Consider the following 15,799-nt stretch of genomic DNA (forward strand, 5'->3'; position numbering starts at 1 on the left):
TGCAAAGAAATTCTTTGTCAATGCAATGGTGGCTAACATATGAATGAACCTGTTTGGAAGGTGACATGTGGTGATCCTGCCCCTTAATGTCCTCTCAATGATTTTCAAAGCTTCTAGCTTCTAGGCAGATCTGCATGTAAGTCAAAATTAATGACAACATCAATACTTGATGATTTTCCTGCTGATTTTTGTCCTGATTTCAAATGGTGAGAAAGAGGAAATATAGTGATAAGAGGGGTAAAGGAACCCCCTCCTGTTCACCCACTTCTGGTCCAATGGACTGACATCGTCAACATCTGGGTCTGCTGAGTAAGCCAGTGAATGCACCACTGGGGATGCTGAGGTGTTGGGGACCAGATTGCAGTGGTAAGGTGGGATCAGAAATGGGGCAGGAATCAGAACCAGGGGGTGCCACATCAGGAGAGTTTCACACTTAAGCAGAGGATCGGATGGAGAAATGCTCAGGTGCAGGGGATTAGAATAGGGGCTAAGGACCAAGGTGGATTGGAACCAAATAGGGTGGTTTAGGGGAACTCCCTGATCCCTCTCAGTGTAGTCCTATCAATATTCAGGCAGGACTATGTGGGTAATGATATCAGCCAGGACCTATCTAACTGCTATTGGGAAACAAATGTCTGGTCATGTCTTAATCGTCAATGCCAGTTCTTAAACACGGACCAGAACTTGATATCTGGGTTGAATTCAGCCAACAGTTAAAAAGAAAAAAGGCCCACTGGTACTGGTTGAATATTGACCAATATATTTCTAAGTGAGGTTGGTCCCAGAATGCCCCAAGTCCATCCACCACACTTTTTAAATTAATAACTATGGTATTCATTCAATATTGTATGTTAAACTACAAAGAATTGCATTTATCTGACAAGTGTAATTGATTACCAAATAGGTGTGTTTCAGAATTGATCTCTTGTGTTTTCCTGATCAATAAGTACAGTAGAATCAGGGTTGGAAGCATTTCTTGACATGGTTCTAAACTTTTGTGCATAAGGCTTTTCATAGTAAAGACTGTTCTAAGTTAAGTGGCAGACTAATATGTATAAGTCCCCCTAACTACCATAGTTAATGTCTGACCTTAGCAGGTTTTTGAATATTGATCCCAAGTTATTTGCATATAAATATTAGACATTTACGTTGATATAAGATTTTACATGTTGTCTTGCATTTTTAACACAATCAGCCTTATTTTCGAAAGAGAAAGACGCCCATATTTCAACCCAAATCGGGAGATGGGTGTCTTTCTCCCGTGGGCGCCCAAATCGGTATAATCGAAAGCCAATTTTGGGCGTCTTCAACTGCAATCTATCGCGGAAATGGGCAAAGTTGACGGTGACGTGTCGGAGGTATGGTGAAGGCGGGACTGGGGCGTGTTATCGGCCGAGGAGAGATGGGCGCCTTCGGCCGATAATCAAAAAAAGAAAGGCGTTTTTAGCGCAAATTTGGGTCACTTTTTTGGACCCTTTTTTCATGAACAAGTCCCAAAAAAGTGCCCTAAATGACCAGATGACCACCGGAGGGAATCGGGGATGACCACCCCTGACTCCACCAGTGGTCACTAACCCCCTCCCAACTTTAAGAACTTTTTTTCCAGCCTGTATGCCAGCCTCAAATGCCATACCCAGCTCCATCACAGCAGTATGCAGGTCCCTGGAGCAGTTGTTAGTGGGTGCAGTGGACATCAGCCAGGTGGACCCAGGCCCTTCCCTCCTACCCGTTACACTTGTGGTGGTAAATGGGAGCCCTCAAAACTGCCCCCAAAACCCACTGTTCCCACATCTAGGTGGCCCCCTTCAGCCATACGTGTAATGGTGTAGAGTTGTGGGCAGTGGGTTTTGGGGGGATTTGGGGGGCTCAGCACCCAAGGAAAGGGAGCTATCTACGTGGGATGTATTTTACTTTTTTTTAATTGTTACAAGTGCCCCCTAGGTTGCCCGGTTGTTGTCCTGGCATGTGAGGGGGACCAGTGCACTACGAATCCTGGCCCCTCCCACGACCCAATGCCTTGGATTTGTTCGTTTTGAGCTGGGCACCTTTGGTTTCCATTATCGTTCAAAAACGAAACCGCCCAGCTCAAATCCGCACAAATCCGATGCATTAGCCCGGCACAAACCGTATTATCAAAAAAAAAAAGATGGACGCCCATTTTTTTTCGAAAATACTGTCTGTCCCGGCCCTTCACGTACCCATTCTCGGAGATAGACTCCCATGGAGATGGGCGTTCGCATTTGATTATGCCCCTCACTGTATGTTATGCAATTTAGAGTACTGCTCTCAGTGTGGGGACTTTTGGGCAGCTAAAAATCAACATATTGGAATATGGCTGAACTTGACAGATTGTTATTTTGATATATAGAAATTGCAAGTGTTTAAAAGGTTACTGAAAAATGGAGCTGTTTGTAAAAGCGTAAGAGTGAGATGTGACTGAATGTGCATGAGGGTGAGAAGAAGTTGTGCAAAGTTGTTGATGAAAAGAAAATTATTCTAAATATTTCTCTTTCTTAGAGAACCCTTTAAAGTAACCAAATGATGGTATGGTATGGTGACATTTTCTGAGAGTTGTTTTTCTCAACTTTCTTATTCACAGTGTCATTCTTCGCTCAAACATAATTATGGGAACACAGGATCAATAACAAGTTAAGAAGTTCATGTTTCCCTCTATTGAATTAGCTGAAATGGACAATTATATTACTCTATTTTAGACCAGTCCACAGGAGACCTGAACCAATGTATCATCACAGCTCTGTATTTTTATATACATGTGGCCTGCAATTAGAGGGCACCATGGACCAAGGACAGAGAAACTAATAATACTTTCTCCTGAAATAGATTTTTGTTCAGACCAAGTAACAAATCACTGGAGTCAAGGGAGACAGCAGAACACATTATTTTAAGGGGCAGCTCTGTATTCCTTCTGCATTCGGTAAAGGATGACTCTGTTAAGACAAAGTTACAAAAAAGCTTTGATGTAGATACAACTAGAGCTGGCACAGAAGACTTTTGATTGAGAAAATGATTTTATGTCTCTTATTTCTAGGATTGAGTAAGGTCTTGATGACAGTGTATGCAATAGTTAGCCGATGCCAGACAACTAACCTTATGAATGAGCAAGGGTTATCATCCAGAAGAGAGCTACTTTCAGAAGGTGACCTGATCTTGGGTGGAATAATTAAGATCAGCCTCCCTGCATGGAAGACATCCTTAAACTTTAGAAACATCAATGAAACTGAATCCTGCAGATTGTAAGTATTAACTTGCATTTTTTTTACATAGAATCATCTGAAACAAAGTAAAAACTTTCACTATTATGCATGACAAAAATACACAAGTCTACCAAGAGAGTGCACACTTAATAAAGTAGATTCCTCCAGAGTCTTGACTCAACAGATCACTAACATTCAACAGATTTATGCTAACTGTCTCTTCCTTAAAAGACCTTACGAGACTGGGAGACTGGGCGGCTAAATGGCAGATGACGTTTAATGTGAGCAAGTGCAAGGTGATGCATGTGGGAAAAAAGAACCCGAATTATAGCTACGTCATGCAAGGTTCCACGTTAGGAGTTACGGACCAAGAAAGAGATCTAGGTGTCGTTGTCGATAACACACTGAAACCTTCTGCTCAGTGTGCTGCTGCGGCTAGGAAAGCGAATAGAATGTTGGGTATTATTAGGAAAGGTATGGAAAACAGGTGTGAGGATGTTATAATGCCGTTGTATCGCTCCATGGTGCGGACCGCACCTTGAGTATTGTGTTCAATTCTGGTCGCCGCATCTCAAGAAAGATATAGTAGAATTGGAAAAGGTGCAGCGAAGGGCAACTAAAATGATAGCGGGGATGGGACAACTTCCCTATGAAGAAAGACTAAGGAGGCTAGGGCTATTCAGCTTGGAGAAGAGACGGCTGAGGGGAGACATGATAGAGGTATATAAAATAATGAGTGGAGTGGAACCGGTGGATGTGAAGAGTCTGTTCACGCTTTCCAAAAATACTAGGACTAGGGGGCATGCGATTTAAACTACAGTGTAGTAAATTTAAACAAATCGGAGAAACGTTTTCTTCACCCAACGTGTAATTAAACTCTGGAATTCATTGCCGGAAAATGTGGTGAAGGCGGTTAGCTTAGCAGAGTTTAAAAAGGGGTTGGACGGTTTCCTAAAGGACAAGTCCATAAACCGTTACTAAAAGGACTTGGAAAAATCCAAAATTCCAGGAATAACATGTATAGAATGTTTGTACGTTTGGGAAGCTTGCCAGGTGCCCTTGGCCTGGATTGGCCGCTGTCGTGGACAAGATGCTGGGCTCGATGGACCCTGGTCTTTTCCCAGTATGGCATTACTTATGTACTTATGCCTTAAAGAACAGCTTTTAATCTTTTATAAATAAGCAAATCATAACATTTTCTGAAACTATTCAAGAAATTGAAGTTTGGGTCCTGCCTATGAAGTTGCCAGCTTCGTGACATGGATCATCTGTAGGCAATGTAGAAAATGTAACTAGTGTTAGTGACTGTGGTCTAAGTATATTTATATTAGCTTATAGCCCACTTCCCCACTTTTAGGACTCATGCAAAAACAAAAAAACTCAAGAAACAAATATCAAATTGATCCATCATGGAAAAAAGAAGCATTAGATCTTGAAAAAAAACCCTAAGATGTTCAAAATGTACAAAATGTTCAATTTATTCACCACTAACATAATAATGCATAATTAAAATCCCGACACAGCCCATGTCTAACCCTCTCAAAGGCTGTGTCAGGGCTTGAAACAGAAATATCAATAAGCATAAAAAAACATATTAGTATAAATGATAAAATCAAAGAATATCTTAAATAATTATAATACAGACCATATGTAAAAACATAATTATTTAACCATCCGTGTGTATGCTATGCCTTAAATAAATATATCTTAAACAATACGTATCACAGTGAGTTGATAAAACGTTTCACCTACTGGTTTTATACTACTGAAAACAAAAAAGAAATTATAAACTTATAGAAGATCACTGAAAAAAAAAAAAAAATTACACACTAAGGGCCCTGTTTCGTAAGCCGTGGTAAAGGGCGCGTTAGCATTTTTAGCATGCGCTGATTAGCATGTGCTAAATGCTAAGTCACTCATAGGAATATATGGACAATCTAACATTTAGCACATGCTATAAACCTAGCACACCTTAGTAACAAGGACCCTAAATATTATTGTGATAGTGCTATGATAGAGGCATCCTACATTTATCCTGTCAAAGCAGCCTATGGAAAAAGGAGATAATATACTTATTAAATGAATGCGCTTCTATTCACACATGTCTGATAAAAGATGGACTCTCTAGAGTTAAGGCACACATCTTCCTCAAAGTTTACAAGTCAATTAAACTTCATTACAACAAAGTACTAGTGTCTCAAATACTTAATATATAATGTTCCACTTGCTAATAGCTATAGAAAATGTCACAAAAGCAATACAAACAGTTCTTTCAAACATATTTCAAATCATTCACATATACATCTCCCATCAAAAGCAGCAGCAGCAACAGTGGTTAACCTACCAAAGCACATCAACAGCTGGTTTAATAAAGGATCCTCATAGCAATATTGGAATTACGTTTGATAGAACTGTTTGTATTGCTTTTTGCTTTTGTTGAGTTTGCTCTAGCTATCAGCAATTGGAACATTTATTATTTTATTTATATGTTACATTTGTATCCCACATTTTCCCACCTATTTGCAGGCTCAATGTGGCTTGCATAGTACCGTAATGGCGTTCGCCATCTCCGGTAAAGAAACAAATACAAAGTGATGTGGTCGAATAAGGTTCACGTGTTATAAACTCATTGGGGGAATCATGGATAGGAAGAGTTATGCAATGTTCATTACAGGCTTTGGTTTCATTGTGATGCAGGGTTTAGGCACTTAGGTAGGATTGGTGGGGTATGCCTTTTTGAACAAGTTGGTTTTAGTGATTTCCGGAAGTTTAGGTGGTCGTACCTTGTTTTCCACGGCTTTACATATTAAGGGACCTATTACCAAGGTGCAGTAGCATTGTAGCACATGCTAACCGTGCATATTATGGCCATCTACATGGATAGCGTGTGCTAATGTTTTTAATGTGCACTAAAAACGCTAGCATGGCTCAAGCGCACCTTGGTAAACAGGGCTCTAAGTTTTTTATTTGCTTTAACTCCTGAGGATCTTTTATTAAGCTGTATCTGTGTTCTGTTACATTCACTACCATTTTTGTGCTTTTGGAAATGTGGTTGGTAGAATTATTGCTTTGCTTTCTGATTTTGTGGGTTTGCTGTAGCTATCAGTAAGTGGAACATTATGTATTAAGTAGGTGAAACACTAGTACTTTGCTGTAATGAGGTTTCATTTGACTTTGTAAATTTTGAGTATGTGCCTTAACTCTGACAATGGGAATAGAAGTACATTAGTTTGATAAGTGTATTATCTCCTCTGTCCCATATGCTGTTTTCAGAGAATCAATAGGATGCCTCTATCATAGCACAATCACAATATTATTTAGTGTGTAATTTTTACTATTATTTATTTTTCAATTATCTTCAAAAAATTTATAATTTCTCTTTCGTTTTTAGTAGTTTAAAACCAGTATGTCAACACCACTGGGGTATGTATGTTAAAGATATATTTATATAAGGCATAGCACACATATGAATGGTTAACAATTATTTATGATTTTTGCATATGAACATGACCATGTTGGGCTTTTAATTGTTTAGGTATTATTTTTGTGTGAATAAATGTACATCTTGCACACCTTGGAGTTTTGAGATCTACTGTTTTTGCTAAAACAAATAACCCTATATACTTCTTCAAAAGAATTTCTAAAATTATAGTAAAAAATAATCAAATATAACCAGTATTTGAAAGTCCAGATATTCTAACTCTAAAAAGCACCTGCAGGGAGACAAATTCTTCCAAGTGGGATCTGTCTTATTAATAAATCTATAAGAACAGCAAAAAAGTAGCAAGATCAACACAACACTCTCAAGACACCGTGGGTACGAATAATAAAATGTTTAATTAGAACAAAATTTTAAAAGACTCGACCGGAGCCGTGTTTTGGCGAAAAACACTGCTTCAGGAGTCTACAAATCAAGAGAGGTACACATTATAATACAGTCAAATAAATAGAACCTAGACAGTCCATATAAATAGTAATCACTGATAAACATAAGATTTTTTTAAAAACGGAGACATAAAAACCATGTATTGAAAAGATAAACATCCAAAGAACTGTAAATCACATGAGAAGCAAAAGATGAATTAAAGACACTCTAAATTGGACCATGAAATAAATAACAGTATAAAATTGTAAAAAAACAGAATGAAACTACAGTTCTGTTTTTTACAATTTTATACTGTTATTTATTTCATGGTCCAATTTAGAGTTTCTTTAATTTCATCTTATTATTCTCATGTGATTTACAGTTTCTTTGGATGTTTATCTTTTCAAACATGGTTTTTATGTCCCGTTTTTTTTAAACTTATTGTTTTTATCAGTCATTACCATTTATATGATTGTTCTAAGTTTATACATTTTTGTGTACTGCTGTTTATATGACTGTTCTAGGTTCTATTTATTTGAATGTATTATAATTGTATACCTCTCTTTAACTTGTAGACTCCTGAAGCAGGCATTTTTCGCCAATATACGGCTAGATGTGAGTCTTTTTAAATTTTCTTCTAATTAACATTTTATTACTACGTACCCATGGTGTCTTGGAAGTGTTGTGTGCTCTTGCTACTTTTTTGCTGTTCTATTTTATCCACGTAGCGGATCCTGTTTTCTCACTCTTTGTGGTTTTGTTTTCATTAATAAGTCTCCCATAAGCCCTGGCTGGATCATTCAACTTCTCTATTTGTGAATTACCGCTTAGTAATTAATACAGCAGTATATCAACTGGCCAAAAGCATTTAAAGCAAGAAAGAAGATATCATCAAACACTGGGGTGAAAAGTAAATAGCCATTGTATAGATTGTTATAGGAAATAATTGACCTTGATTATTCCTGCTCCAAAATATGGAAGACCTCAAGTGGTATACCAGGAAATGGCCATGGTCTGCACAAAAGATATCATAGCACCACATTGCCTTGTCAGTTGTTTTTCTGTTCTTCACATAATGATAGCAAGACATGCTGTATAGAAAGAATAATTTATTAAGCCATTTATACTTTTTACATATGTGTTTAACTTCCTAAAGTTGCCTGAATGAAATCTATCTCAGAAGCAGCTTAAGCTGTATGAGGATCTCCATGAGGTAGAAATCGCACCTACATTGGAGATGTAAATACTTACATCTGCCTGAATGCTGGACTAAATGTCTATCCTACAATATTACACATATAGCATATTTTAAAATCTACTTGTGTACTTGCAAACTCTAACCACACTTATGTATTCATCTACCAGAAGGGACAAGCATTATGTCAATGCACATTCCTTTACTCCTGTCAGGATATTACAACATGCTATTTATGCACATATGTTGCCAAATTACAGAAAAAATGATCCCAAAATAACTCTACCCGGTTTTTTACCTGATCTTTTTAAACCATTGTCATCTACGTATTTCCCAAACAAGCTCTCTGCTTTGCATAGTAATATCCTGTTTCAATCTTATTGGAACTCTTGGGCTGCTTTTGACTTTAAGCTTTCATGAGTTCCATCCCTGCTTCTAACCCCAAGTCCCAAAATAGCCTGGTACATGATGTCTTACTGAAGGCAATGGAGTGAGAGGCTTATGATCCTTCATGGAAAGATCAACCATTACTGCAAGTTAGAATTGAGTGTATGCTTGCATAGGAGTGGCCTAGTGGTTAGGGTGGTGGACTTTGGTCCTGGAGAACTGGGATCGATTCCCACTTCAGGCACAGGCAGCTCCTTGTGACTCTGGGCAAGTCACTTAACCCTCCATTGCCCCAGGTACAAATAAGGACCTGTATATAATATGTAAGCCACATTGAGCGTGCCATGAGTGGGAAAGTGCGGGGTACAAATGTAACAAAAAATATTCAGGGGTTAAGCAGTTAATGATTAATATGTTTCAGCAGATCTTTGGAATATCTCAGTACTACACAAATATAAGATCTTCCAGGGTTTAGCTTAGATTCAGTGGCAGAATTGCTGGATATATTTTGGTAGTGGAGAAGGAGGGGTTCCTGTAAAACAGGAATATATGAGTTAGTATAAATTTATATAGTAACATAGTAGATGACATCAGATAGTGACCTGTTTGGTCCATCCAGTGTTACCAACAAGATAAACTCATAGCATAAGGTATGATATGATACACCGTTGTATAGTTTATATATAGCTTACGCTTCTCAGATGTGTTTGTTTACTCACAGAGTCGATCCCTTCAGTCACCTTCAACATCTCTTGACCTTTATTATTGCCATCGAAGATCAACCAAAATGCAGAAATCTTACCCAATATCACCCTGGGCTTCCATATCATTGACTCCTGCTCTGATGCTTGGTTTTCACTGTGTGGTATTCTGAGCATATTATCTGGAAACAAAGAATTCGTTCCAGGCTATACATGTTATCCGAAGAGCCATATTGTGGGTTTCATTGGAAGCCTCCCTTCATTGGCATCACATGCAGTTGCCACACTCACAGGGATCTATAGATACCCACAGGTATAGCAACAGCCAGTCTCAGTTTATAATCTCTAAAATGTTGGTGTGTTAATTTCTCTTTTCCCCTGTTCATCTTTTGTTATCCTGGATTATTGCTGTTGGGTTTCTTGGTTTGATATCTTACTGGGATATTAGAATTGAAATAATTCAACACTTGTCAAATTCTCATGAATCTCTGAACAGAATTCACAGGAAATTCCTTACAGAAAAGTATGCCTTGGATAAGTCACAATGATTCACAAGAAATTGGCAGAAATAACCTAAATTTGTTTGCAGGGATTAACTAAATATTGCCAATATATGGTTGTATTACAGCTTTAGTGAATTTTTCTTCTTAATTTTTCTTCAATCATCTCTTAATAATACTGAGAAATATACAGTACTTGTAACTTTGGTTATTTTCTAATAATCTATCACTTGTAGATCCCAAAGAGAATTAAGAAAGCCAAAGACAAGGTTAATAATTGAGTAAATTTCTTCTGAGATATGTTGATGTAGACTTCTCTTGGCCTTTGTCTATATTATGGGCTAGTTTATATATATATATATATAGCGCCAAAAAATTGGTGTTGAAAACAAATAGTGCTAAATTGTATTCTGTAAAGGGCACTTAAGGATGGGACCTTTTATAGAATAGCAATAGTTCCATAATTCATGCCCAACTTTGGGAATGAGGATTTATATCAACTGAAACCAGGTGTAAATGCCAGTGTGAAAATAGGATGTGGATCCCAGTAATTCTTTAACACTGTGTGTATTTTAAGGGAAGGACTCTGACCTGACCATTTTCCCATCTTTAATAGGCGCTATTAAATAACAGAGCGTGTAGGTATAGTTCTGTGTGGATCTGCAGTTTTTGACCCTTTTTGGTGTCTTGCTTCTGTTCTAATGCTTTTCCATGCCAAACAATCATGCAGAAATAGCACATACTGTTAGGCACCATATGTAGAACTCCCTAGTATATCGAATGTTAATTCTAGGGGTGATACTCAAAGGCATTTAGCAGATTTGCAGGTGTTGCTAATCCTATAAGTGTTATTAAGAAGGATATTCACAGTCACTGATGAGATGGTGCTGTTGTTGAAAGTTTTCTCTGACCACCTTGGTGGTATCCAGACAGTTCTTGGTCAGAACATAGCAGAGCATTAACATTACCAAAGGTTAACTATTTAGCTGCTTTAACCAGACTATTAACTAGATAGCAAAACTGATAAAGTTAAGAAAGCAAAAACACATGCCCAATGTTATTCAGTTTGCTATCAGTTCATAGTCTGAATGTACTTTTGGGTCAGCCCTGAAATTGGACTGTCATTGTCAGCTTGTGTTTACCTACTGGCATTATATACTGGGTTCTGTTTTACCCAATGTCACATGCTTCAACTCTGACCACCCCAGTTCATTATCAGACAGCTAGCATTTATGTTGGAGGAAAGTAATGTTTTTCTACAGCATTGAATTGGTACACATTTCTTGAAGGAAATTAATATACCTAGGTGCTGATTTTCAAAAAAAAAAAACATTATCTCTAATGTTGCACAAAGCCCCAGATGGACGTTTTTTTTGGGAGATGTCCAAGATTGTATAATCTGACTGTGTTTCAAACTGGTTTATTGATATCTGTGAATCTGAAAACTAGATTTCTGATTTCAAACTGCCAGCAAGTATTAGAAATCTTTCTTTTGCCAAGTTTCTGAGCTCCTTCCTTCCCCCACCCCATCTATCTCAGTTCACCTGTTTTTTTTTTTTCTGCAGCCATTTTAAAAGCACAAGTGTGTTTTCTGTGGAGAGCTGTGTTGCTGGTCTCTGGCTGGGAGAAACTCAGATAAGATTTGTGTGGCTATATTTGTGGCTTTTCCTACCCTAGAACTGTGTTTTTTTGCACATCTCTACCTACTATCCTTGTCTTCCCCTTGTCCCAATCAGCTTTGTAGAAAAGAGGCTTAATACAGGCCTAAGATAGGTTTTACAGCAAACACATTCCACAAGTTTAGGTTTATACCCACCCACCCCAAGACTGACACTTCCTAAATCCCTATTCTAACTATACTACTTATCACAACTTAACTCCACCCGAATTACAACTGTCTCAAATTGCTGAGGAGTAAAGTTAATCTTGCACACTGTCAAGCCTCATCATAAAATACCTATCATACCCATTCAACAAATCAAGATGACTTTTATTCTCTGTAATAATTGTGGAGCTTTAGTTTCAAGGCCAATCATCTGGAAACTTAAGGCTTGTCCTATCTGTAATCAGCTCGCTAGTTTAAAACAAGAGGTCAGTAAATTAAAGCAGGAATTAGATGCACTTAAAGCAACTTCTAAGACTGCACAAAATCAAACCAAATTCACACCACTGCCTCAAAGGATAAAACCACCTAAGAATAGATGGTTCACAGTAGGCTCAGGCAGACTTTGTCATGTGACACAGAGGCATACACCCTCACAGTGTTACCCCTACAGAATTGTTTTGCTCCATTAGAGCTCTGTGAGGTTCCTAAAAATAGAACTGAGCCAGAAGAAACAGCAAAAGAAATTAAGGTGGAACAAAAAGATATGGAGGGACCCAAACAGAAAACACACCAAAATATCAAATGTTGAAACACATACCAGGAAATGGAAATGTAAATGGAAAGTGATGACCACAAATGCTCGCAGTCTTGGCAACAAAGTTTATGACCTTCAAGCCCTGATGTTGGAGGCAGACTTAGACGTTGTTGCAATCACAGAGACATGGCTCAATGGTTCCCATGAATGGGATGCAAACATACAGGCTATAATCTATTTAGGAAGGATAGAGAGGGTCGTAAAGGTGGAGGAGTAGCTCTATATGTGAGAAGTGATATCACAGCAACCGAAATGACAGGGACCTGGGGTAAGGAAGAAGCGATATGGGTGTTGTCTACAGACCTCCAACACAATTGGAAGAATTAGATAAAGACCTGATCGCAGATACTCAAAAGTTGGGAAAGAAGAGAGAGGTGCTGTTGCTGGGAGATTTCAATCTGCCGGATGTAGATTGGAAGGTTCCGTCTGCGGAATCGGAAAGAAGTAGAGAGATTGTGGATGCTCTCCAAAGTGCTCTGCTCAGACAAATGGTCATGGAACCCACGAGGGAGGGAGCGACGCTGGATCTGGTGCTCACAAATGCGGATAGCGTGTCAAATGTCCGAGTGGGTGCCCACCTGGGTGGCAGTGACCATCAAATGGTTTGGTTTGATATGACGGCTGAAGAGAGAGTTGCCACTCAAAACTCAAAGTCCTGGATTTCAAGCGTGCTGACTTTAGTAAAATGGGGGAATACCTAAGGAAGGAGCTGATGGGCTGGAGGACGTACGAGAAATGGAAGGACAGTGGTCCAGGCTGAAAGAAGCTATAAATAGGGGCCACAAACCTTTATGTAAGGAAAGTAAATAAAAGCAAGAGAAAAAGGAAACCACTATGGTTCTCCAAGCAAGTGGCTGAGAAAATAAAGGCTAAAGAGTTCGCATTCCAGAAATACAAAAAAAAAAAAAACTCAAAGGAAACACAGGGAGGAATACCGGAGGAACTAAGAGAGAGGTACGTCTGGTGAAAGCGCAAGCGGAAGAACAAATGGCTAGAAAGGTAAAGAGGGGTGACAAAAATTTCTTCAGGTATATGAAAGGAGAATGACTAAAAAGGGAATTGTGAGACTAAAAGATACTGCAAACCGCTATGTAGATAATGATGAAGAAAAGGCAAATTTGCTAAATAGATACTTTTGTTCTGTTTTTACTGAAGAAAATCTGGGAGAAGGACCACGATGGACTGGCAAAAGTTCATTTGAGAATGGAGTGGATATAGCACCGTTCACGGAAGAGAGTGTGTATCAACAACTAGAAAAACTAAAGGTGGACAAAGCCATGGGACCAGATGGGATCCACCCCAGGATATTGAGGGAGCTCAGAGAGGTTCTGGCGGGTCCTCTTAAAGATTTGTTTAATAAATCGTTAGAAATGGGAGAGGTTCCGAGGGATTGGAGAACGGCGGAGGTGGTCCCTCTTCACAAAAGTGGTGATAGGGAAGAAGCTGGAAACTACAGGTCGGTAAGCCTCACTTCGATTATTGGAAAAGTAATGGAAGCGATGCTGAAGGAAAGGATAGTGAATTTCCTGGAAGAAAATGAGTTGCAAGATCCGAAACAACATGGTTTTACCAAAGGGAAATCGTGCCAAATGAATCTCATTGAATTCTTTGATTGGGTGACCGGAGAATTGAACCGTGGACGTGCAATAGATAATCTACTTAGATTTCAGCAAGGCTTTTGACACGGTTCCCCACAGGAGGCTCTTAAATAAACTGGATGGGCTGAAGATAGAACCCAAAGTGGTGAACTGGATTAGGAACTGGTTGACGGACAGGCGCCAGAGGGTGGTGGTGAATGGAGTTCGCCCGGAGGAGGGAAAGGTGAGTAGTGGAGTGCCTCAGGGATCGGTGCTGGGGCCGATTCTGTTCAATATATTTGTGAGTGACATTGCCGAAGGGTTAGAAGGTAAAGTTTGCCTATTTGCGGATGATACTAAGATTTGTAACACAGTGGACACCCGGAGGGAGTGGAAAACATGAAAAAGGATCTGAAAAAGCTAGAAGAATGGTCTAAGGTTTGGCAATTAAAATTCAATGCGAAGAAATGCAAAGTGATGCATTTAGGGAGTAGAAACCCACGAGAGACTTATGTGTTAGGCGGGGAGAGTCTGCTAGGTACGGATGGGGAGAGGCATCTTGGGGTGATAGTATCTGAGGATCTGAAGGCGATGAAACAGTGTGACAAGGCGGTGGCCGTAGCTAGAAGGTTACTAGGCTGTATAGAGAGAGGTGTGACCAGCAGAAGAAAAGAGATGTTGATGCCCCTGTACAAGTCGTTGGTGAGGCCCCCCTGGAGTATTGTGTTCAGTTTGGATACCGTATCTTGCTAAGGATGTAAAAAGAATTGAAGCGGTGCAAAAAAAGCTCCAAGGATGGTATGGGATTTGCGTTACAAGACGTATGGGGAGAGACTTGCGGACCTGAACATGTATACCTGGAGGAAAGGAGGAACAGGGGTGATATGATACAGACGTTCAAATATTTGAAAGGTATTAATCCGCAAACAAACCTTTTCCGAGATGGGAAGGCGGTAGAACAAGAGGGCATGAAATGAGATTGAAGGGGGGCAGACTCAAGAAGAATGTCAGGAAGTATTTTTTCACGGGAGAGTGGTGGATGCTTGGAATGCCCTCCCGCGGGAGGTGGTGGAGATGAAAACGGTAACGGAACATGCGTGGGATAAACATAAAGGAATCCTATGCAGAAGGAAGGGATCCTCAGGAGCTTAGCCTAGAATGGGTGGCAGAGCTGGTGGTTGGGAGGCGGGGCTAGTGCTGGGCAGACATATACGGTAGTGCTGGGGCTGGTGGTTGGGAGGCGGGACTAGTGCTGGGCAGACTTATAAGGTCTGTGCTGGGGCTGGTGGTTGGGCGGCGGGGATAGTGCTGGGCAGACTTATACGGTCTGTGCCAGAGCCGGTGGTGGGAGGCAGGGATAGTGCTGGGCAGACTTATATGGTCTGTGCCCTGAAGAGGACAGTACAAATAAAAAGTAGCACATATGAATTTATCTTCTTGGGCAGACTGGATGGACCGTGCAGGTCTTTTTCTGCCGTCATCTACTATGTTACTATCCAGCTTATAATCGAAAGAGAAAAACGCCTATGTTGCGACCCAAATCGGGAGATAGACGTTTATCTCCCCAAAACGAATAAATCGGTATAATCGAAAGCTGATTTTGGACGTTTTCAACTGCACTCCGTCGCGGATGCGGACAAAGTTGATGGGGGCGTGTCAGAGGTGTGGCGAAGGTGGAACTGGGGCGTGGTTATCGGCCGAACAGAGATGGGCGCATTTCACCGATAATGGAAAAAAAGTATGCGTTTGTAGCTAGAATTTAGGGCACTTTTCCTGGACCCTGTTTTTTCGTGAATAGGGTCCCAAAAAGTGCCCTAAATGACCAGATGACCACCAGAGGGAATCGGGGATGACCTCCCCTGACTCCCCAGTGGTCACTAACCCCCTCCCACCACAAAAAATGATGTTTCACAACTTTTTATTTTCACCCTCAAATGTC

At 39.9% G+C, this 15,799-nt stretch overlaps 1 protein-coding gene across 1 annotated transcript in view; it reads left to right on the forward strand.

Moving 5' to 3' along the window:
* Positions 1 to 1,328: 1,328 nt before the first annotated feature.
* LOC115459301 (vomeronasal type-2 receptor 26-like) overlaps positions 1,329 to 15,799 on the forward strand; it is a gene marked incomplete at its 3' end in the record, with an annotated part of 49,124 nt that continues 34,653 nt past the window's right edge. Inside the window, exon 1 of the mRNA XM_030189146.1 lies at positions 1,329 to 1,358. Within this exon, the coding sequence (XP_030045006.1) occupies positions 1,329 to 1,358 (30 nt within the window). The remainder of the gene's footprint in view (positions 1,359 to 15,799) is intronic.

The sequence above is a fragment of the Microcaecilia unicolor genome, unplaced genomic scaffold (assembly GCF_901765095.1).
Source record: "Microcaecilia unicolor unplaced genomic scaffold, aMicUni1.1, whole genome shotgun sequence".
In the NCBI taxonomy this organism is placed as follows: domain Eukaryota; kingdom Metazoa; phylum Chordata; class Amphibia; order Gymnophiona; family Siphonopidae; genus Microcaecilia; species Microcaecilia unicolor.